General features: G+C 44.0%; 3 protein-coding genes across 6 annotated transcripts; 2 read left to right on the top strand and 1 right to left on the bottom strand.

Annotated features, from left to right (window-relative positions):
• Positions 1-20: 20 nt before the first annotated feature.
• On the bottom strand, positions 21-14,918 carry gtf2e2 (general transcription factor IIE, polypeptide 2, beta). Of its 2 annotated transcripts, none has more exons than XM_029118172.2 (8): positions 14,726-14,918; positions 12,607-12,764; positions 4,486-4,577; positions 3,662-3,769; positions 3,307-3,489; positions 2,776-2,869; positions 1,600-1,715; positions 21-1,380 (listed from the first exon to the last, which is right to left on the bottom strand). In XM_029118172.2, the coding sequence occupies exons 2-8, from the start codon at positions 12,761-12,763 to the stop codon at positions 1,264-1,266; spliced, it is 867 nt and encodes a 288-aa protein (XP_028974005.1). In that variant the 5' UTR covers position 12,764; positions 14,726-14,918; the 3' UTR covers positions 21-1,263. The 2 variants fall into 2 exon arrangements, with proteins under 2 accessions (XP_028974005.1, XP_010864675.1); XM_010866373.5 differs by lacking the exon at positions 14,726-14,918 and adding an exon at positions 13,986-14,196.
• On the top strand, positions 5,346-10,475 carry smim18 (small integral membrane protein 18). The gene is made up of 3 exons (XM_010866370.3): positions 5,346-5,613; positions 8,524-8,739; positions 9,413-10,475. Exons 1-3 carry the CDS (start codon positions 5,419-5,421, stop codon positions 9,509-9,511), a joined length of 510 nt encoding a protein of 169 aa, XP_010864672.2. The 5' UTR covers positions 5,346-5,418; the 3' UTR covers positions 9,512-10,475.
• Positions 14,302-22,927, top strand: hgsnat (heparan-alpha-glucosaminide N-acetyltransferase). 3 transcript variants are annotated; one of them, XM_020043862.3, is made up of 17 exons: positions 14,302-14,433; positions 16,187-16,302; positions 16,383-16,519; positions 17,032-17,150; positions 17,275-17,344; positions 17,445-17,514; positions 17,990-18,170; positions 18,555-18,585; positions 18,822-18,982; positions 19,068-19,183; positions 19,335-19,456; positions 19,776-19,902; positions 19,992-20,078; positions 20,234-20,311; positions 20,564-20,634; positions 20,771-20,883; positions 21,424-22,927. In XM_020043862.3, exons 2-17 carry the CDS (start codon positions 16,222-16,224, stop codon positions 21,603-21,605), a joined length of 1,746 nt encoding a protein of 581 aa, XP_019899421.2. In that variant the 5' UTR covers positions 14,302-14,433; positions 16,187-16,221; the 3' UTR covers positions 21,606-22,927. The 3 variants fall into 3 exon arrangements, with proteins under 3 accessions (XP_019899421.2, XP_010864676.2, XP_010864677.2); XM_010866374.5 differs by lacking the exon at positions 14,302-14,433 and adding an exon at positions 15,174-15,437; XM_010866375.4 differs by lacking the exon at positions 14,302-14,433 and adding an exon at positions 15,459-15,960.
• The last annotated feature ends 356 nt before the right edge of the window (positions 22,928-23,283 follow it).

Genomic DNA, 23,283 nt, shown 5'->3' with positions numbered 1-23,283 from the left:
ATTGACTCATCGCTGTCAGATGTTGTCCCATCACTTTATTGTGTGCAACTGTTAGAAAGTTCCTGGCAAAATGCTAGGAGTAACATTGGGCTCCGGTAATGACGAAAGCACCAGAAGAAAACAGAAGTCGCTGAACCGACACCAGTCCCGCACAGCATCAGGCCTTGCAGGGTTCTGTTCCAGCCCTACACTGCCAACTCACCTTACTGAAGCCTCGATGGTTCAGTTCTTAACATGGATATCACTTGTAACACTAGAATGAAAAGCAAAACTCCAGTGCTTTCAACGGAGCTCAGAGCCAGGTTAACCCATAGAATTAAATATCACAAAGTTATAACAAAACCGGTGATTAAAAAAAAAAAGAAAAAAAAAAAAAAAAAAGGATCTCTGAAGAGCATGTGAGCAGATAAGACACCCGGGTGGCTTGTTCGTTCATCGGCCGATTTAGATGCGTAAATGCTGGTCCGCAACAAAATCCTGCACCATTTTGCATCTCTCCTGGGCCACACTTGCCATCGTGACCCTTTTAACTAACGCAGGGACTAACCACAGCAGATGACACTGCCAGTGTAACGCAGGGACTAACCACAGCAGATGACACTGCCAGTGTAACGCAGGGACTAACCACAGCAGATGACACTGCCAGTGTAACGCAGGGACTAACCACAGCAGATGACACTGCCAGTGTAAAATAAAAAGGAACTTCACACACATTATCAGTCATATCACACACAGTCCATGGCGTCACACTGTGAGATCAACACAAGAGTATTAACACAAGAGTTGTACGTTTCCCCAAATTCCCAAATTTTTTCCCAGACATCCTGGTTGAAGCATTCCCAAATACCAAGGGCATTTGCTGATTTCAGGTATTTCGGGAAAACCTAGAAATTTAGAAGAATTACCAGCATTTTGCTAGCTTATCTGTCATACTGTCTAAAACTAGAGGGTGGAGCACCATTTAAATGCCTCTTTGGCTTGGTGGTTTTTCACAAGCGCACATTCAATCAGTCTTCACCTGCCTCAATTCTACTAAATGTCTTCCCTTCCTCATCCCCTCTCCTTGACTATAATGGAGGATGAGGACAGAAGGAAGGGAAGCACGTCAACGCCACTGCGAAACAGACATAGCCTCCTCGTTGTGGTTTTGGTGAGACAGCAAAATGTATTTCAGGTGAAAACAAACTACAAAAACTCCCAGGTCACTCCTCTTTCTCTGGGTCAGGAAAAAGGAACTGGGAGGTGTACAAACAGGAAGTAACATCACTTCTTGGCGGGAACACCCTCTGAGTAGTCCTCCAGGACTCCAGCCAGATGATCGTTGTGTGTCTTGAACCGTCTCTTCTTCTGTCCACCCGGCTTCTTCCGCTTCATTGGCAACTATAGCAACGACAACACCAGACAGCCAATCACAGAGCGGTTTACTGCAGTGGCAACTAATCATAGACTGGTCATGATGTGACACGCATGAACCCAGTACCAGGCCTGCATGATAAAACATTGACCAGATTTTCAGACATGGGTGTAGACAAAGTAGATGACCTCAGTTAAAAATGGAGGTCATGGATACGGTATAATCACAGGGAAAGAGAGACTCACCACTTTCTTGGGCCCAGTCTCCTGCATGGAGGAGATGCCCTGCCTCTTCAGGTAGTCCTCGATCTTCTCGTCATCCATAGAGTCCACTGGGATGCTGCGCCACAGCTTGGTGAACTCTGGGGGGCAGAAAGACAGACACATGGAGGGTCTCTGTATCCCAAACCGTACCCCGAAACCTATATTTAACACACTACTTTTAAGCATAGGTGGTTTCAGGGATCAGTTGAGGCATTCCCCAGCCTCAGACAGGACAATACGACCTGGTAGTAAACATTTTGTTTTCCCATTTACATTTTATTAAATAAATTCTAATTCTGATTTCGGTATGAGGGGTTTTCAGCTAGTTCTCCACATGGTGGCTGTAGTGACATGATCTAGCCACTGGGTGGAACCATTGGGGTAGTTGGTAAAAGAGAAACCGGACAAGTGCACACCGAGCACAGAAAACAGACTTCATTCAATTGCAGTTTAGACATCCAAAACAATTTTTTTTAATCTATGTTAATATTTACAAAATGTAGGTCAAAAATAAACTTCAATTTTAAAAGACTATATTATTTCTAGAGCTTTCTGAAGCGGGATGACAACTTTTGGTCTACCTTGTGGTATTTAGGATATGATTATAATGGACAATAAAGAAGGCAAAGGGAAAGAATTAGAACTAAATATTTGAGTTATTTTCATTAAATACATGCAGTGACTCATTATACACAGTGATTTAAAAAACATTTTTACACAATGTTTTTGAGCTTTAAGTGAGAGAAACCATACATACGCTCTCACATTCTGCATCAAAAGGAGAGAAACCCTACCAGTGCTCCTTTCCCAGAGCGTGTCAGTGGGAATAAGCTTTAATCAATGCTCTCATCTTTATCCACTGTAAATTAAACTAAGGAAGAGACATCATACCAATGCTATATTATGTAAGGAAAATGTAAAGTAGGAAGACCATGTTGATGCTTTTACCCTCTTTACACACATTACTGCAACAGCAAATTAAAATTTACAATAGAGAAACATATCCCTGCCTTCATCTACTGTGAACTGGATGTGTTTAATGGTGTTAACTAATTTGAGTGGAGAACTGTACCACTGCCCTCACCTTCATCTACTTTGAACTGGATGTGTTTAATGGTGTTAACTGATTTGAGTGGAGAACTGTACCACTGCCCCCACCTTCATCTACTGTGAACTGGCAGTGTTTGTCATTGTAGAACAAAATCTTCTTCTTGTCAGGTCGGGTCACAAAGATTATCTGGTCTCCCAAAACCTGTGTAGGAAAAGAGATTGTTACACAATAAAACCAAAGACAAATAAAGGAACAGGAAAGAACCAGATGAGAGTAATTTGTGTGTGTGTGTGTGTGTGTGTTCAATGCGGTGGCTGTTACCTGCATAATGGCCAGACCCTTTCATGCTACGTACATACAAAACACATTCCTCAGCTATAAGAGTGGAGCTTGACTTCTTACTTTCAATATCCTCCACTACTCTTAAACAGATATTTTATTTTTATTGGAATTAAAAATATATATCTGTGTGTTTTTTTGTCTGCCTATGTGTGTATATAAGTGTGTGTTTGTGTGCATCTGCCTGTGTGTGTGTATAAGTGTCTGCCAGTGTGTGTGCCTGTGTGTACAAAGTGTGTGTGTGTGTGTGTACACAGTGTGTCTGCCTGAGTGTTTGATGTCCTAGTTGAAGTGTGTACCTTCAGGGCCTTGGCTGAGTTGGGCAGTCCTTCTTCCACATCATCCAGTAAAACGCCCCCCAGGCCCAGCTGGTCGTGTTTGTCCAGCAGTCTGAGAAGGGCCTTCTTGTCCTTCAGGTGATACTTAGGCTTAAAGGCATATTTTCCATCCCTCACCTCTATCTTAGGGTTACTGGCCAATGCCTGCGTGGGGGGGTCGTCAAAATAGAAGAAAACCCAGCCAAATCAAAACAACATTAAACTGAACTAAATATAATTAGAAATCAATAGAATGAGTCAGTTTAAAATGTGTTGTACATCTCTCACAATCAAACACAATGTCCTCAGCCACAATCAAACACGCAAAGTCAACAACCTCACTCATCAGCCACTGTTTCTGCTTCATGCCGATATCCAGGAGTTTGGTCTCATCCAGAATCTCATCCAGGGTCAGATGGTGTGTGTCTCCACGCTGATGCCTGGTCTGGAGAAACACACGCATCAGTTTCACAGGGTAGATTAAGGTACATTACGTAAAAACTCCATTGGGAGATGCAGTTCAGCCAGTGCTTTCACACTTTGGACTGGATAGAGACATTGCTATGTTTTCTTTCTTTCAGGTTGGTAGAAATTGAGGTTTTTGCACAAACTAAGAGTGCAATCATATACCATGTTTATTCATATTAAGATACTCGACAGTCCATGCATAGTTGATGTCTGGCAGATTTAAGTGAGGGGGTGGGGCTTTGTGCGGGGGGCTGAAACATCATTATTGAAGGTAAAGTGGAAAAAGAAACTGCATCAAGATGTGGTGTATAATATTGTCTATATTGACTTGTATGTCTGTCTGTGTGTGTGTGTGTGTGTGTGTGTGTTAGGGATAGAGCAGCTCTCAGATTTTCCACAGTCAGATTTGAAGCAGTGAGCGCCCACCCGCCCACCCACGAAATCTGTGAAACAGCATGCAGATTGTGGTGAGTCACAGACTGGTGTGAGAGCAGACAGGCTGTCAGAAGACCTCAATGATAAACAACATGTTTACCAACAAATTAAAGTGTGTTTGACAGTGTGTGTAAGGAGATTAAATGGAGAAGGTATTTTGGGTAAGTTCTGACCTTTTTTTTAATGAAAAAAACCTGCAGGTGCAGAAACCCATTAAGATTGAGTGTGTGTGTGTGTGTGTGTGTGTAGAAGTCCTACCTTCATGTAGTTCACTATCTTGGCCAAACAACCAAACTTGTACCCACTGCTGCCAGTCAACGCCTTCAGATTGAAGTTACCATTACTGGCGTCTGAGAAGAGATAAAAACAGTCAGTCATTCTCTTCATCTTGTAATTGAATTCCTCCTTAACCCATTTTTCTGTGAAGTGTGTGATACAAAGTCCCCTCCCATACTGAAAATCTTGACCAAACATCTCTGGTGTCTGCTGTGTTTTCCACTGTTTTAGGCTACATACAATCTTCTTCTAAAACCGTCTCATCTCCACTTCCACCTTATCACTCATTGCTGTTTGGTTCATGTACTTTAAGCAATTTGCGACTGTAGGATCAAAGAAACGCACTTCAAAGTAGAGAAAGGAGGATTGTTTATAAAAAAAAAAGGTAGGCATTACCCGAAACGAGAATGTTTATTCCCATGTATTCCCCCGAATGCCCTCTAGTTCCACCAGGAAGCCGGATTCAGTTTAGTTATTTTTATGTTGATGAATCGATGAGGCATGAGAACCATCATCTCTATGTAACACAACATTAGTGAGATATGACACTGTTTTTGTTCTGTGGGTAGGCTCAGTATCGCTGAGGTCTCAGCAATCCCTGCCTCCATGGTGGTTTTAACGGCTGTGTAAAAGATAACATTTCTGTCTCTCTCCACAGGCTCTTAGTCAACCTGCATTTTTGGCTTCAGCCCTGCTTCTGGAGACTGGCCAATCAAAGCAAGGCCTGGGCCGGAGAATAGCCAATCAGAAGCCTGGCTGTTGGAGAAAAGCCTATCCGAGTGGTCTGTTGCTATGACTCATGAATTATTCCTCACATGGGTGGGAGCAGCTACTGGGTGCAGATGAGGGATGGGGCATTCATTTTATCTGAGGGGATTCAGCAAATAGCGTCAAGGACAGTAGTGAGCTTAGCCAATGGAGGAGAGGCAAGGTGTGAGCAATGTAATGAGCAGAGCTGCAAGGAGTGGCAGGGAGGAGGGAGGGGGAGGCGAGGAGCAGTGGCAGAGGGAGGGGACAGCGGGGGAGGAAGATATTGGAAGAGAAGAGCACCAGAGCAGGGAGGTAAAAAAAAAAACGGGGCATCATCTTTATCCTGCATCTTCTTCACAGGTGAGTCGACATTTTTGCCTGCAGTCAAGATTACAATGTGCGTGTGTGTGACATGCTATGCAACAGTAATACACAGATTTTATGCAAGCCATAAGGAGAGCCGACTGATTGCGCGCGTGCGTGCGCTCTCTCCAGGAGATTAGCAGTCTGCATGTATTCTAGATGCATCTGCCCTGAGCCGGGACTGTAGAAGACAGGAGAAGGCGTTTGTCGGTTTGTGTCTGAATTCATATGTCTTGTGTTGAATCCACTCATTGTGGCTGAGAAATGCCCACCGTGCGATATGACCACACCACACTAAAAGCTCAGTCCCATCCTGCTTACACGATATTCACACTCATCACCGTTCGCTCCAGCCCGTACAATGTGTGAGCTTGTCAATGTTTTACCCTTCGATTGGGTGTCCAAACATGTTTGCTCATCGTCTGTCAAGAGGGAACCATGGGAAAATGAGTTTTGATCCACCATGGAAATAACTGTTCCCAAAAATTGTCTCCCCCTTTAAGAAGATGGTGAAGTGGCTACGTTTTGTTGTGACTAGATTAGAAATAATAAATCATGTCCCCCTTTTTCTACCAATTGTGTTGACTGAACACATTCTTGTTTTCAGTTACCCCAAACATCCTTTCTGTTACTGACCACGAAGGGCTTCTGTATCGCAACAAAACTAAATGTACTAACTCCCACCACTAGCATTCATACACGATCATTTACGCTGTGTTCTCTAGCTGGTGTCCAACACCATAAGGAGACATTATATAATGAAGTAGGGAATGGAATGCAGACTACTAAAAACATGAAAGCGATAAATAATAAATGGTTCGGTCTATCAACAATAGAGGACTCTAGCCCAGGTTGTAGGCTAGGGTGAGTGCACTGTGACCTGTCAAAGTGAAGGATTATGGGTAGCAGCAGAGCAGGGATACTGGCCCTGATACTAGCCTTGGACGATGGCTTCCTAGTCTAAAGTAGTACGTTGTGCGGGAAAAACAGAGCTCCATTTAGGACCCAGACTGTCAACATGTTGGGATTCAGATGAATACTGCCAAACATTACCAGGCTTCTACCACTAGTCTGGGAGGAACCACACACACACACACACACACACACACACACACACACACACACACACACACACACACACACACACACCACACTACACACACCCACACACACACACACACACACACACACACACACACACACACACACACACACACACACACACACACACACACACACACACACACACACACACACACACACACACACACACAGATTTAGCAGCAGCTGTACTCAGTGGAAAGAGACATTAGGCCGTGTGTGTGTGTGTGTGTGTGTGTGTGTGTGTGTGTGTGTGTGTGTAGATGACCTGCTTTAGCTTCATCTCTGTAGAAAAATCAATGAATGAGAAAAGCTGTCCAGAGAGAGACGGTACACAAGCGTGTGTGTGCAAGTCAGTGGGAGGCCCCGTGTATACAGCCCAGGCACAGCAGGAGGTCTCCTCTCCTTCAGGAGCACTGCTGTCTGGGGTCAGCACCTCAAGCAGAACAAGGAAGGAGGTGGCGACAGAGGGTGGAGAGGAGTAGAGAGAGAAGAAAGGGGGAGGAGAGAGGGGTGGGGGGAGATGGAGAAAGAGAGGGACAGAGAGAGGGGAGATGGATGAGGTATGGCTGGAGAAGGAGACAGAGGGGAGATGGAGAGAGACAGGGGCTCTGGAGGGGTAACTGGCCTGAAGGAGGAACAGGGGGTGGGCTGGAGTTTCTGGAATGGGGACTGAGCTGGGTAGTGAGGTAGGGGTGTACTTCTGAGTGGAGGTGTAATGGGAAACTTGACCCCCCCCCCCCCCCCACACACACACAGCCACACTCCATCAACATTATCCAACGACAGCAAATACCACTCTGCTCCAATTACCCAATCATGCCTTCACAGAAAGTATGTCGGCAACGCTTTCTCACTTCTGAACCTGTCATCATCACCATCACCATGACAACAACACCATTTCTTACAAGCTGCAATTCACTGTGTGACTGCCTATTGATGAATGAAATACCCATCCAAACAAATGAGGCAGCTTGTGCATTTTCCAAAACCGATTTCTTCAACCAGTTTCACATCGGTTTCTAACTCGCTATGGCTGTGAAATACAGAAAAATGTCACAACAAATAGTAATATATTATGATTATGTAAATACCATAGAAATGTGTTGTTTTGGGTGGATTACCCCTTTATGAGCATAACCAACCATGAGCACACACGCGCACGCACACACACACACACACACACAGCACTTAGAACTAACCCCATTTCCCCCCAGCTCACTCTTTGCACCAATGCTTCACTCAACCAAACTGGCTCAGCAGTCATTGTGTCAGTCTCCTTGTCTCTTAAACATCCAAGGAAACAATCACATTGAATCTTCTGTACCAACTTGTGTGTGTGTGTGTGTGTGTGTCAGAAAAGAGGAACTACTGGTGATCGTACATTTGAATGAAATATCCCCTTAAAATTGAGAAACAAAATATTCCAGAGTTAACAAGAAGTGGGACAGATGTTCTGGGAACTGAGAGCTCAGTCTAAGCACAATTTCAGTGAAGTCTGAACAACAAATTGAGGATGTTCCAAACTGTCAGAGAGACCAACGGAAGGAAGAACAGATAAGATAACACTGAACGAACGGCTAAGACAGACAACTGCAAATATTTTGCTTTTTGACACATACCCCAGTACACCCAGGCACAGCCACATCACAATAAAACCGCTGAAAGATAAACCTGGCCATATAATTCCACAACACAAGTTCTCTTCGCTTATAGGTGGTTGCGCCTCATAAGCCGGGTCTGGAAAATGCGGTCGTTGTCTGGTTCCTCATCCCAGCTAATCTCTCATCTCTCTCCCTCTACCAGACAATGGCTAGCCTCAACGCCAGCACCCTTCACCCATGGTACTCCGACGCCGCCCCACTGTCTCGGGTCTCTCTCCAGGTGCAAGAGGTGTTCCCGTTCCACGACGGCTGGAACGTAGCGTGCTTCGTCATCCTTCTCCTCTTCATCCTCACCGTGGTCTCCCTGGCGGCCCTGGCATTTCTCTATGAGCTGCTCGACTGTGGCTGCTGTGTCAAGGTGAGAGGCCATCACTTTGACGTTGGTTGAGGGATCATTTGGCTGTGTCAAGGTGAGAGACCATCACTTTGACGTTGGTTGAGGGATCATTTGGCTGTGTCAAGGTGAGAGACCATCACTTTGACGTTGGTTGATGGATCATTTGGCTGTGTCAAGGTGAGAGACCATCACTTTGACGTTGGTTGAGGGATCATTTGGCTGTGTCAAGGTGAGAGACCATCACTTTGACGTTGGTTGAGGGATCATTTGGCTGTGTCAAGGTTAGAGACCATCACTTTGACGTTGGTTGAGGGATCATTTGGCTGTGTCAAGGTTAGAGACCATCACTTTGACGTTGGTTGATGGATCATTTGGCTGTGTCAAGGTTAGAGACCATTAGTTTGAAATTGGTTGAGTTATAATTCTTCAGTGTCAAGGTTACAGGCCATGAATTTGCTGTGGTTGAAGAATAATTCCGCTAATTCAGCCAAGTTTGCTGGTCTTGTACAATATAATTCTGTATTATTTAGCTGTGCCACATGTTTTTTCTTCTACACTTTCTAGATTCTTCTGCAGATTTGCTGAACTAATTCATTGAGCCACTGTTCATATGAAAATTAAAGCTTGAGCTACATGCCCTGACATCTTCCAAACCTGTTCTTTTCCCTGTTCTTCCCATGCCACTGGCCCCCAGGGGAAGACCCACCGTGACCTGATGGGGGAGGGCCAGGGACCCTTCCAGAACACGGAGAAGACACACAGTCCCATGGGGTCCAACAGCGAGGTGGTGTAAGCGGTCACAGGGTCATGGCCACAGTGACCAGGGCCAAGAGGGAGGTTGAGACATTTGAAATGGCAGACGGAGGGTTTGCGGTGCAGAAAGACCACGTGTGTAGGTGGAAGACGGTGGCGTGAAGAGTGGTGGACTGAACACCAGCAGGGAGGACTGGTGAGACGAGCTGAATTCCGATTCACCAAATCAGAGCAAGTCTGTTTCACTCTCCCAGTTCATCTGTGAGACTCGAACGTGACGCACGCCGGCCGTCACTCTGGAGATCCGGTGGATTGTGGAGACCTTCAGCTGTACCAGACCACAGCCGTGTGGACCCACCACAGGGGAGGTGAAGGTTATGAAGGGCATAAACGGCCAACTTCCCTTTGTCATCCACATGACCTGAAGAGACTCTGCAGCCTCGTCCAGGCTCTTTCAGAACCTTCGCCCTGTGAATTTCACGAGTGAAGTTGACTTCTACCCAGGACAATCGGAATTCAGCCAGGGAGGGGAGTCCCTCTTTGCCACGGTCAGGGTTTTGTGACACGTCTCTTGTGTTGATGGATGTTTAGCCTGGTCTACAAAGCCGTCCGTTACCACATCTAACACCCCAGACACACGGTTTCACAAACGACGCAGCAAAGGAGGTCCACAACGTTACGCCTCCAGGGCCCTAGAGACAGAAGGTAACCCACATACAGCATACACGACAAGCCGCGATTGAAATGACCCAACAGGTCCACAAAGATCTAGACAGGTACTCCCAAAATGTGACACAGTGTAAAGACTGTCCACCATCAAGTTGTGTTAATGGCTACACTACCCAGGCACCCTCATTCTGGCATGTCATTTTACTTTGCCAAAAACACTGACTAAAATAAATGGTGTAATGTCATGACAGCATTTGTATTGTCCCCCTACATTACAACAACGTGACAACTTGTGGTATATTAGTGACAGAGTCACCACACCAACATATTTCAAGTAACCAAGCAAACTTAAGTAGACCACCAACATGTCAGATTAACGATATAATGGGGCCAATATGCATTTTCTAGGCCATAAGCTATACTCTCTCTGTATTGCATATCAAATTCAAACCTCTAGCGGACTGAAAACTGCAGCGCCTCTGCCGCTAACCGCCATCAGGACATATCTACGCTACGCAAGCTCTGAAAATCATCAACAACCACCCATAAACATTGCCGTTCGCTAATTCTCTACTCTCCTGCAGTAAGTTAACATTACAGTCTTAAGAAATGGGTGAGTTCCCACAGTGTCCAAAATCAAAGTTCTGTTTCATGAGTGTTATTGAATTTACTAATAACGTGCCCGAGCATGCAACCATGCTGGCTAGTAGCTCAGTTGATAGCTAGATATGATGGGTTGATAGCTAGCTAGCTAGCTAACTAACTAACCTCTTTTGTATGTGATTTAACTAGCTGGCTTATCTAGTTAGATACATTTGGTGCTAGGATATCAAAGAGACAAAATTGCCAGATAGCTAATTTTGGCTGAGTTGTTATATCAGCATCCTGTCAGCTAAGAAAGTTTACCTGACCATGGAAAGTTTTAAATACTAGTAACATAAGCATTTATCATTGCTTACAGTATAAGATATCCTTCCACACAGGCATGATATGCTGGAATGATCTTCACTATTATTCTTGACTGGTACAAAAAACTGAATACTAGAATACTACTTAATTTAATAAAGAAAAGACAAAATGTAAGGAATGTTTTATTTAATTGTTATTTTTTTATTATTTGGCATCAACATTGAAGAAAAAAAAAAAGAAAGGATATTCTCTGAATTTAACGTTATCCTACTGGAAGGCCTTGGGGTCAATTTTATTCCACTTGAATTTTACGATTAGCTGCATAACGATGGTCTCTCCACCATCTTCCATCGACTTCATCGATAAAAGGCAGTCTGTAAGGAATGTTTCTCAAGTTATCGACTCACATTTCCCCGCACCAGGTTTTTTAATCACAAACCCAACTCGACAGTGTCAATGCGCCCACTCTGGTCTTACGTCTGACCGTTGCGTCTGCGCTCCGGCCAACAGTTCACAATACAGTGTGGACGGACCACCTTAGCCTACATGACAGGATTATCATGGGTAAGAGCTGGATTGTTTGTGCTCGTAAACATGGTGGCTGTCCATCAATCACCATGTCCCAGGAGGCAAACCCCCAACATATTTCATCAGGAGCCTAATAAACAGCATGCTTTCCAACAGGTTGTAGGTGGGGGGCCGCAGGCCTAACAAATGGCCATTTCTCACTACTTATTTCTGTGTAGAAACACAAATATCCCACCATGTCAAACAGCTTCCCTGCCGCCATAAATGATGTTTCATAGGCAAGTCCTGCTTCCAGCACGCCTGTCGTGATAATCTTGTTTGTGTGACATGACTTGAACTGTGAATTGCAATGTGGTCCCTGATGTAAATAAAATACGTACTTGCATTGAGCACAAGGTATGGTTTCACTCGCCTTAACAAGCAACATGCCTGAAAATGGTGATAAAAATGTATAAATAAAAGATTAGTGTGTGAAAAAAATAAATAATGTGTGGTCTTTTAAAAAACACTCACTGGTTTAAGCAATTAACCATAGATGTTTAAGCCTGTCATACATTCGTGGTCAATCATGAATACACACACAGTGTTTATATGTAACTTTTCATTGTGTGGAACATAGACGCAACCCTGTACCCATGTTACTGAGACAGAACCTCACAACCAGAAAAGGTTCTTGGGTATTAATCTGACAACAGTCTGGGAAATACTTTCCCCCCCCAATAAACCAGTTTCTTATTGTACAACATCCTGTGGGTTTGTTCAATCTGGTGGCGATGGAGGGACCCGATTCATTCCTCCACATTAAGTTGCAAAACATTTCCCAAAACAAAAGGAAAGAGTGAAACAGGGAAGCAACAACTACAGTTTTGTTCAATAAAAAAAACCTCTTTAATGAAACGGTCTCCATCTGTTTCGTTCTGTTTGCTTTCCTTTTGTCAAAATATCTGAAACCTAAATGTTACGTTTGGCTGAATAAATACACTCTCCTGGTCATCAAGAACCAAGTCAGACCTGCCTTTCTGGTCTTACCTGATCCATGTTTGGAACTGGAGACTTCTTTATCACCTTTGGACTTCTTTTTCTTGGAGCCACTGGACTCTGAAGGTACAACCTTCTTCTCTACAGTTGGCTGAGAGAGAGCTCTCTTCTTGAAAAGCTCCCGCTCCCTCAACAGGGCTGGGTCCATCCTGTAGGACACCGCAACATTAAAAGGCTGGTCTACAGAAAGGCAATGCGTAAACACCAAGTTAAGGTTGTATCCACCCTGTAAGCCAAGTAACTGTAGCATTAGCAGCCACAAAACAAAGGTTTAGCTGAAGTTAACACTCGAACAAATTGGTTCACAAATACAGCCAGAATTTAACAGTCGACACTTCTGTATACACAACGTTGTGAATCTGTATATTGTTACTAACGTAACTTAAAGCATCAATGAAAATATCTCAATAACCTGCACTAAATATATTTAAGCACTCGAAATTAGAATTAGGTTTGGCTCTTCAAGTGAACTGGCTACGACCAATGTTTGAATAGCAAAAGCCGTATCAAAACATTTATTTTAACATTTCACAAGGATTGTGAATCACACATAGAAAACACAACAACAACGAGAAATTCCCCCAAAATAGTCGGTCAGTTTAAAAGAAAAATCAGTCCAGTCAATTAGTTCAATGTTCAACTCAGTTCAGTTCCTGCGTGGTTAGTTGAACTCAAAGTTTAATTGCTGAATAAAAGGCCTTGTTTTAGACTACTTCCCCGGGCAGTGTGTAATAACGTTGGAGATCTCATAAATCTTATCTGTATGATGTATCCAAAAGCATGCAGTCCACCAACTTGGCGGGTTGATGGCCGCTGGTTACAGTCACACTCCAGAATCTCTGAATCGCCATAGAATATCTCTCTCTCTCTCTCTCTACAGTGGCAGATCATGCACAACAACAAAAATCTGCATACAGCAATGCAAAATCTCTAATTAATAGCTGTACATGGCTTTATCACTAACACATTCAAAATCACTGTAACTCAAGTTCAATGCTATATCACTCAGTTTAAACATGAGCATAATGCACTGTGTAACATTTGCAAAAGACGTTGCAAACCTTCTTTACAATGGCTCTAAGCCTCAAGACACTAGCCCGTTATAGTAACCTCATAGCTGAATAAACATACATGAATTCACGTTACGCCATTCCATCATTGACAACGCACGTTCCAAATTGCAACCGTAGATTAGCAAAGAACCATATGAATAATCTCCGACTGATTATGTTTTTGCCAAAGGAAATAAAAATAACGAGGTAACATAAAATGCACATTGTATATAATTATTACAATAGCTTATCTTTTTGTTTTATTTAATCAACCTAAGATGGCATGCTAGCAAGTAGTTTCCCTTCTGTTGTACTCACCGGAGATTCTTAAACTTTATCCAGAGGGGAAAAAAGTGTAAACGACAGTTCACGATAACTAAGGCTTCTCGCCACTTTTACTAGCTAATATCAATATTGAAAATGATTTCTCCCGTGTATTAAGTGGTCAGTTTCACTATATTTACTTCACTCTGTCTTCATCTAACGATTCCCTTGACAAGAGGAGAAAGGGGAAAAAAGGTAGTGGAGTCAATTCTCCTACGCAACATAGGGTGACTCAGCCAACAACATGAAGCAGCGCCATCTAGGGGAATGGAAGATCACAGCAATTACAATACTTTGGCCCTGTGCATCTTAGGTGGGCTACAATATCATTAGATATCTATACTAGTAATAACTGAGTATTGTATATAGGTTTTACCTTTCGGTACATATTTTCTGTGCTATCTTCATTCAACTGCCATTGAGAGTGGTTGGCTGTTTACATGTGAGTCCTAGCACATTTCCAGCTATGATGCTTAGTTAAATGTAGCTATCTTATAGTCTCACACTTACATGTCAACTATATTACTAGCAGAAGATGTCCGATATCAGTCAGCAAATGTGAACAAGAACATTAATAGTTTGCCATGTTAAGTAAACTATAATTTTCTTCACATAACTGCCGAGTAAGCTACTGTACTTAGCTAACTAGTAAAACGCTACAGTTCCCTAGCCTAGGTAACTTCACATGGCTAAATTAAACTAGGTGAGCTAGCTAGATAATGCAGTTGGGTTACCTTGTTTCCTCAAACGTCTGTAATCCTCTTTTGAATAAAGAAACAGCTGAAGCTTTGCTAGACCTCCATTAACCGTTCATATGAAAGACGTATTCGCTACCTATTGTGTGCTTTGATTCTTTCATCTACAGCTAGCATTGAGCTCTGGGTTTCCGCGTCTGATATCCGTTGCCAGTTCGATTTGTCGGCGGTCTACCGTTAATCCTTGATTGTGGATACGTTCCACAAAGACCAGCAGGGCTTGGAAAAGGCCAGTGTAGCTTCTCCTATTATGCAACACATTGTTCAATAAGCTACACTTTTACTTTGTATAAAGTCGGACACGATTATGTCGACGGTTAAGTGACCACGTATTGGTGGCAATATAAAGAATCAACTGTAATTCTTTCTTTTCAAAGAAAACATATTTGAAATTGGACAGATTCTCCACTCATCACGAGTGGATTCACGTGCTTCGCCGTTATCTCAACATACTTTGACCCTTTTCGCTCCCACTAGTTGTCAAAAAAATTAAAGTGGTATCGGAAGTGTATTGTATTTGTTATGAAAAGAGGAAAAATAAGGAAAAAACGCGAAGACACATCTTCGGTTCTCGGGGGCAGGGAGGGACATGAAGAAAACATAAAAATGGCATTGCCAGAAAAGAATTATGGGGTGTTTGTACTAGCATTGGTTGCTTTGCTGGCTGCCTTTTGCGTAGCCGAAGTCCCTTGTAAGTAAAAAGAGGAATAGTTAACCAGATAAATCCGTCCGTGCTACTAAAAAGTGACATGGCTAACACTGGGCAGTATCTGTGTCAAAATGTGTGTCACTTGGCTAATCATTAGATAATTGGACATCGAAACTGTTTTTTTTTAGCGACAAGACAATAGCAGTATAACATCTGTTATGCTAAATTAATGCTAGATATATAAGATAATATCAACGTTATTGTATTTGTTGCAGTAAGGCCAGTATTTCAGGCACCAATAAATGTGTTATCCAACAGAGCTTTTATTCCAGCAACGTTTGAACTTCCCGGCTCCTTGTGGGATCTTTTCAATGTCTGCAGGAAAGCGGATTACTAAATCACATGACGCTAGAGTGTGACCGCCATAAACGTCTACCCCAGACACCACCATCCTCGTAGCTACAAGCGGCAGTCTGTAGAGTAGGGCTTCTTGTCAATTTAGCCGATTTGTCTCGGCTAACTAGCTACCAAATCACATTGGTTAGGGGCTAACGTCTTCGTGGTGGTAAGTACTGTGTCGGTCAAGCAAGGGCAGTGATTTGAGGTGGGATGGAGTGAATGCAGCACATTTGTCAAAATAGAGTGGTACCTTCCTACAGTTTTGACCAATAGTGATGTGTTATTGCAACAAAAAAAGTGACACCACGAAGGTAATTTTTTTATTGTGTTTGTGTACCAGCATAGACACAACCTATAGTCTGTCTCCGTGTGTGTTTCTGTTTATTTCTCAGCACGTCACCCCCGGCGTAAGGCCGCAACACTGAAGATGGACGAGGCCTCTCTCACGGTCAACAATGAGCTGGACTCTGAGATGTTCGTAAGCTGGCTGTCTGACCACTGCTATCAGGTAACGCATTGACTGTAGCGCTTGCATTTATCCACGTGACACCATGACTGTTGTCCTTATTTCCCCCCCTACCCCCACAGTGTGTGTACCAGCCCTTGGGTGTGGTGCCAGCCAGGCCAGCTCCAGGCGTGCCCAGTTCTGTGGACTTCACTGTGGGTACACAGCATGGTATCAACCTGCAGATGAATAGTAGTGCTTTAAACCTGGAACTGTGCACGTAAGCAACTTTGGCTATTGACCTCAAAACTGTCTGCTAATATGGGTGGCTGCCTGACTGAACGTCTGAGAGGGCTGTACATCTCAACAACATTCTGCGTTGTCGGACATAATTCAAACGATGAAGTGCTTTTTAATTTGAAGTCGCGGTTAGGCGACGCTAACAGCGTGGTTGGGATTAAAGGCCCAGTGCGGTCATGTGTTTTTCCTTTGTTTCGTGTCATATTGGCGGCTGATGAAACTAACACAGGATATCGGTGTTTACTGTAAATTCACAGCTTTTAGTGTTTTCGTCCCCACTAAGGCCGCTAGCGTAAACTCTAAGTAATATTTTAGCTGGAGATATTATTTGCTAAAAAGCTTTTACTGTATCGTTAACTCCTTAAATAGATGATACATTGATCAACTGACTCTTTTAGGTTATAAGGTGTGTGTATATTACACACACACACACACACACACACTCCCCATGAATCCTGTCCTAAGTAAACCGGGTACCTTAACCTCCTCCAGGGTTCAGTTCCACTTTGGGGAGCATGGCAACTATTCGCTCTGGGTAAAGAACCTGAATGACTCCTCAGTGGTCAACTGCTCCCTGGTCACTGACACCGAACCAGTCAGCAGTTACCTTCGTGAGTACACTGCCACTCACAAACACAGTATTGCGCAAGCGTACACACCAACACACACATGCTTTCATGCACAGTATGTGGTCTCAAAACATGCTTTTGAACCACAGCACTTATTTCCTGACAGCAATCCTGATCGCCTTTGTGTCATTGGCCGGACTGGCTATACTGTCTGCTATTGGAAGCACAATCATGAGGTAATTCATGCTTTCTTATACATGTCGGTCTGTGTATTCAGCGCTTCCCTTTATGGTTGTCTAAAGCTCTTTCCCAGTTGATTGGTTATGTCTTCTCCAGGCTTGACACTGTGAAGAATTTAATGTTACGTTTGGGAAACTCCATGGAAACGGAGAGACTCATCAACTCTGTGAGTGTTAGGATCTTTAGAATCCATTGTTTTTCCTAGTTTGCAGCCAGGCTAGATTAGATGAACATTGAGGGCATTCTGCAGAGAAACCATACCCATGCACCTGAAAAGAGCTAGCCTGGCCTGCTTCCAGTGCTGTTGGTTGCCTGAACCACCAGGAGGATGTGGTTATAAAGCACAAATGGATCTGGGACCAGGAGAGAAAAAAGACATGCTCAAGTCTTGTACTTATTCAGGCATAGATGGTTTTAGTTAGTGTCTGTAGAATCTGGTTGAAACTAACAAAGTCAAATATGGATATATCTTCCAAACTCTTTAAAACAAAGATGTTATTTTGTATAAATTAAAGCTAAGGTTAGGCTTAGGTGTAATATTTGCAACGTGGTTAGGTTTAAAACAAGTTACATTGTGGCTATAATGATGAACTAGTTTGTCATTGACTCTCTTTATATCTTACTGTCTCTCTTGCTTCCAGGAGCTGGGATCCCCGGGCGGAATAGTGGAGACCGCCACGGACAGCATCCTCCCTAACCCTGCTTCTCCCATCCGGAGGCTCCGGTCCCTGGACACGTTCAGAGGGATTTCCCTGGTCATCATGGTGTTTGTGAACTACGGAGGTGGAAGGTACTGGTTCTTCAGACATGAGAGCTGGAATGGTGAGTCTACCATTTTGTTCGCCAAGTCCATGTGCTCCCAAATGTATCCTGAATACTTCTGTTGTGTGCAAATACATCAGATACAAGCTCATTTCTGTGTCATTTGGGGAAATGGTGAAGGGCGAACTGAAACAGTTGCAATGCGAGTTCACTGTCACAGGTGCTCCAGTGGAAATGTAGTCAAACAGGGTAATGGGCTCTGGTATATCTCATGTCAGGCAGTGTGTACCTGTTGTCACTGTATTTATTTGGGATAATTTCTGAGTTTTTGATCGTAATTTAAATAATGACGACCGCGGAGGGCTGGGCCTCAGCAGTGTCACTTTGAGGAGCCTGTAAGAGGATTGGACCGCTGTTAGGAACACTGTCTCTCTGTCTTCACAGGACTCACAGTTGCTGACCTGGTCTTTCCGTGGTAAGATCAAAGTCTCTAGTTACAGACGATATATTGCTGTTTATTTTGTCTTTACCTCACACCCTCCTCCATCACTCAGTCCCCCCCTCTCCCTCCCCCATCACGCAGTCCTCCCTCTCTCTGTCACCCCCTATTGACACAGTGAGTTTAGTTGTGTTGTCTAAGTAAGCGTGTGAGAACCGTTTGTGGTACCAGGGACTGGCACTACTCCGTACGTCATGTCTCCACACCATCAGGTTCGTGTTCATCATGGGAACGTCCACATCGCTGTCGGTGAGCTCGGCCCTGCGCAGCGGCCTGACCCGGTTCTCCCTCTTCGCCAAGGTGTTGTGGAGGAGCACACAGCTCTTCCTCATCGGAGTCTTCGTCATCAACCCCAACTACTGCCAAGGACCCCGTGAGATCTCACACACAGACGCGCAGAAACACACAAACAGACTGTGGAGTTGTGTTTCTGATTGTGTGTGTGTGTGTGTTAACAGTAGCGTGGGACACTCTGCGTATCCCCGGTGTTCTCCAGCGTCTGGCGTTCTCCTACCTGGCGGTTGCTGCTCTAGATCTGTGTGTGGCCAGGAACCGTCTGGACAACCTGCCCGAGGTCAGTACACATTATTACACTCAGAACCGTGTCTGGACCACCTGCCCGAGGTCAGAACACGGTCACGTTCCTTGGCAGCTTGACCCGTCTGTTCATGTAAGTGACTAAACCTGGTGGTTGTATTGTTGTTTGCGGGTTGTGTTTTGCCCAGGATGCCTGGTGGCACTCTGCTCGTGACTTCCTGCTCTACTGGCCGGCCTGGTTGTGTGTGGTCGTCTTGGAAACGGTCTGGCTGTGCCTAACCTTCCTGCTGCCCGTGCCCGGCTGCCCAGGGTGAGTTGAGAGGAGTGGAGTGCTCACGTAATGATCACACATGGCAAGTGAGCCGGTGGCGTCAGTTGATCCCGCAGAGTTTGGGTCGGAATTGGGTCGACAAATCTCCCCCGTCAAACGAGGCTTTAAAAACGCCTGACAAAACATCAAGGGTTTATCAGCTGTAGGTAGTACTAGGTACGGTCTCCCGGGATTGTCTGACACACAAGGAATATAAATAATTGCCCTCACAATAAACATTACAGGTTTTCAACCCTTTGAGTGGAGCGATGCAGACTTTCCAGTGAATATATCTCTCTCCCTCCCGGCCTGCTTGCAGTGGTTATTTGGGCCCAGGGGGTATCGGAGACATGGGTCAGTATCCAAACTGCACCGGGGGAGCTGCTGGATATGTAGACCGCTGGCTGCTTGGGGAGAAGCACATCTACCAGACCCCCTCGTCAAGGGTACGATACAGGTTACAGCTGTGGGACAACTGAGCTGTGGGACACAGACACACCTTTTCTCTCCTTAATTTGATGTTTTTTTCCCTCAGTTAATCTACATGTCTCACATGCCTTTTGACCCGGAAGGAGTTTTAGGCAGCATCAACTCTGTCCTCATGGCTTTCCTGGGACTTCAGGTCAGTGAAGCAATCGTTCACTTTCTTTTTCTTTCATCAGTCTCTCTGCCTCTGTCTTTAGTTCCATTGGAGACACTCATTGTAATTGGAGAAACTGAATGGGTGTAATCAGTCTAATAAATCTGATTAACTTTGAGGGTCAATTTGTCACACAGGCAGGCAAGATTCTGCTCCACTACAAGAACCAACATTCCAGCATAATGTCCCGATTCCTCATATGGGGTCTTGTACTGGTGAGAGAGCGATGGCTTCGTTGGATTTGTTGTATCATATTTATACTGTTGAACCAAACTCTGACGGCTCCCTATGAACAAATATTGTCTGTCATATCAGCTGAAACACAGCACCGGCAAAATCTCAGTTATGGGCTTCATTTTGTGTTTTGGCCAACAAACTGAATATGCGTGTTTCAACTGGGAATCATATCTGAATGTACTGTATGTTTAAGCAGGGAATCATGTAAAATATACTGAGTGTTTCCACAGGGAGTCATATCAGCCACTCTGACCAAATGTTCACTGAACGAAGGCTTCATCCCTGTTAACAAGAATCTCTGGTAAGGGTCAAATCCTCTATCTAGGCCAGTTGCCTTGATAAAATAATCACCGTCCAAGGAGTTTCTTTTCCATCGGCATTTTTATTAGACCAAGCTGTTATTTGATGATAATAGGTGTGTGTATGTGTGTTTTCAGGTCTCTGTCCTATGTTACCACCTTAGGGTGTTTTGCCTTTGTGTTTCTGGTTCTGGTTTACTACACTGTGGATGTCAGGAAATGGTGGTCCGGTGCCCCCTTCTTTTATCCAGGTGAGACCCGCTCAGAGACCCGTTCAAGGACTCATTCACGCCATAGAAGGACTTGCTGTGTCCTCGGAAAGTGTTGAGACCCTTTCACATTTGGTTGCGTTACATAGTTGATTTGGAATTAATTAATCCAAAAGAAATCTATTACAAACTGGCCATTGAACTACACAAAATACCCCTTAATGAAAAAGTCAAAAATGTTTCTCGAAATTTGTGCCAATTTAATGTATTCAGTTATGAATTAAGTCTATAACACATGTTGAGAGAACGAATGGGTCTAACTACTTTCCTGAGGCACTGTACCTGAAAAAGTAAATTGGTGGTGTACATTGTAACAAAGTTCCTAAATTATAAAGAAGCTAACATGGCAGCCGTTCTACAATCAGCCCAAACGCTTAATGGAAGACACTGTTTGGTACCATGGTTGTAGAGGCGTGAGGCCAAATACCCTCCGCACTCTGCAATGATGAGACAACAATGTGACTATAACTGTACGTTTTCCTTTTTTATCGCTGTTTAATCCCACAACCTTTGACTCTGCAGGTATGAACTCAATCCTGGTGTACGTGGGTCACGAGGTGCTGGAGGAGTACTTTCCATTCCGCTGGCGTATGGCCAACAGCCAATCACATGCTGAGCACCTGACACAGAATCTGCTAGCCACTTCCTGTTGGGTCCTCATCTCCTTTGTGCTGTACAGGAAGAAGATCTTCTGGAAGATATAAGGGTCTCAATGTCTTCCGGTTGAGAAAGACAGAGGGGAAGTATCTCCGTCATTCCTCAAATAATCGTTTGTTCTAAAGCAATTCTGGGAGATCTATATCTGGGCTCCATCAAGTATTATTTAAGTTCCTTCTGGATGTTCTAGAGCCAGTCCGGGATCTTAGTACTCTCCACCTATGTCATTTAAAGGTCCCCAGAGGGAATTATGCAGCAAAGGGTCGCAATCTTTCATCAGTTCCTTGTGACCTCCAAAGATTCTGTGTCTCTCACCCTTTGTTTCCTCCATCCAATCCTTGTGTCCTCCTGGAATGTTGCCGATGTTTTGAAAAGGGAATGCCATCTCTCAGGCAGACGACAGACAAATGACATTGCCCTGGAAACCTCGACTCCCGTTCTCTGCTCCAGCAGGTCTTACGCTAGGCCCTCGGGCCTGCTCCGCGCGCACATGTCAGCCTAATGCGGACACTCCATTCAGGAAGGTCGCGGTCACTGGGGTTCGTGTGATCGACTTGTGGAGTTGAACTGGACTGCTCTGAAAGTTTCGACTGTGCTGCCAAGAAGCCAGTGAATGTCATGGAAAGCCACAAACCTGCTGGTTTTGATTTGTGCTTCCTTAATGGGATCATGCAGGCATCCTTAATGGGATCAAATCAGCTGATGTTGAAAGTGTGACCTAACGCGTAATAATTAATGAAATCGCATCTCGCTGGCATTTGTCCAACTTTATAATTGCCAAAGTCATCAAGGTGATCAATGTCGGGGTGACTCGTCTGATTAAGACACCAACATAAAGCAAAGCACCCTAATTGGTCTGCATCCCAAATGGTACCCCTAGTCCCTATTTGGTGTAAGGGTTGTGCCCTGCACTCCATCAGTGGTGCAAATTATAGGAGACATGGTTGAATTTGGGATGGAACAATATCCTCATGGAGGTCATTTTACTGTACAATGTCTCAAATTACGTTGTCCAGGTGTAGACTAGTTATGCAACACTGGTGTCAGTACAGCCTCTGAACCACCATACTTCTTGTTTTGACTATATCCTGTCCCTACTGCTAGTGTTTCTGTTTAATAGTTTGCTTATGAATTTAACTGTAAATGTGAAAATTCAATGACTAAGCCAATGCAAATGATGTTATGTATACTTTTCCATCCTTGTGAATGAATTGTATCAATAGCTTTTTAAGTATGACTAAAAGAAGAACGATTTGTTGATTGGATACATCATGGCATGCCTTTACTTCAATGTTTTATACATTTTGTGTATCTTTTATGATTCCATTGAATTAAATTGTTTGAAAAATTATTAAATATTGTTGTCTTACTGCTGTCTGCAAAGTGGCCTTGACTTTTTATCTGCTTTCCATGGTTCTTGGATGAAAAATAATTACCAAGCCCTCAATCAGTCGAAATGGTTGGGTTGGTTCCTGGGCTGGAACAAAATGTGCACAGCCAGGGCCCTTATTGCACTCTGGATGCTGTTTCCAATTTGGGGCTTGAGAGGAGGAAAAGGGACCTCTGGCTTTCTCATTCAGTGAGTTTTGAAAATGAGCAGATGAGGTTGAGGTCTTTCTCATTTTCAAAAAGCTCTTGGCTTATGTGTGCCCTCTACTGGGGAATGCTAATTCATATAAATCTTCACTTTGAGTATTATTTACAGTTCTGTGGTAAGCTTCTCTT

The sequence above is a fragment of the Esox lucius genome, chromosome 25, assembly GCF_011004845.1.
Source record: "Esox lucius isolate fEsoLuc1 chromosome 25, fEsoLuc1.pri, whole genome shotgun sequence".
NCBI classification, from domain to species: Eukaryota; Metazoa; Chordata; class Actinopteri; order Esociformes; family Esocidae; genus Esox; species Esox lucius.
The sequence above is the reverse complement of the archived record's forward strand: the minus strand, read 5'-3'. Positions and strand labels throughout refer to the sequence as shown.

Bases quoted from the DNA above. Each gene is read 5' to 3' on its own strand.
- smim18 (XM_010866370.3), top strand. From the start codon at position 5,419: ATGGAGGAGAGGCAAGGTGTGAGCAATGTAATGAGCAGAGCTGCAAGG. The intron at 5,614-8,523 runs GTGAGTCGACAT...TCCCTCTACCAG, and splicing joins ATCCTGCATCTTCTTCACAG to ACAATGGCTAGCCTCAACGC. The intron at 8,740-9,412 runs GTGAGAGGCCAT...ACTGGCCCCCAG, and splicing joins ACTGTGGCTGCTGTGTCAAG to GGGAAGACCCACCGTGACCT.
- gtf2e2 (XM_029118172.2), bottom strand. From the start codon at position 12,763: ATGGACCCAGCCCTGTTGAGGGAGCGGGAGCTTTTCAAGAAGAGAGCT. The intron at 2,870-3,306 runs GTACACACTTCA...TTTCCTACACAG, and splicing joins ACTCAGCCAAGGCCCTGAAG to GTTTTGGGAGACCAGATAAT. The intron at 1,716-2,775 runs GTGGGGGCAGTG...TCTGCCCCCCAG, and splicing joins CCAGTTCACAGTAGATGAAG to AGTTCACCAAGCTGTGGCGC.
- hgsnat (XM_010866374.5), top strand. From the start codon at position 15,269: ATGAAAAGAGGAAAAATAAGGAAAAAACGCGAAGACACATCTTCGGTT. The intron at 19,457-19,775 runs GTGAGTTGAGAG...GCCTGCTTGCAG, and splicing joins CCCGTGCCCGGCTGCCCAGG to TGGTTATTTGGGCCCAGGGG. The intron at 19,903-19,991 runs GTACGATACAGG...TTTTTCCCTCAG, and splicing joins ACCAGACCCCCTCGTCAAGG to TTAATCTACATGTCTCACAT.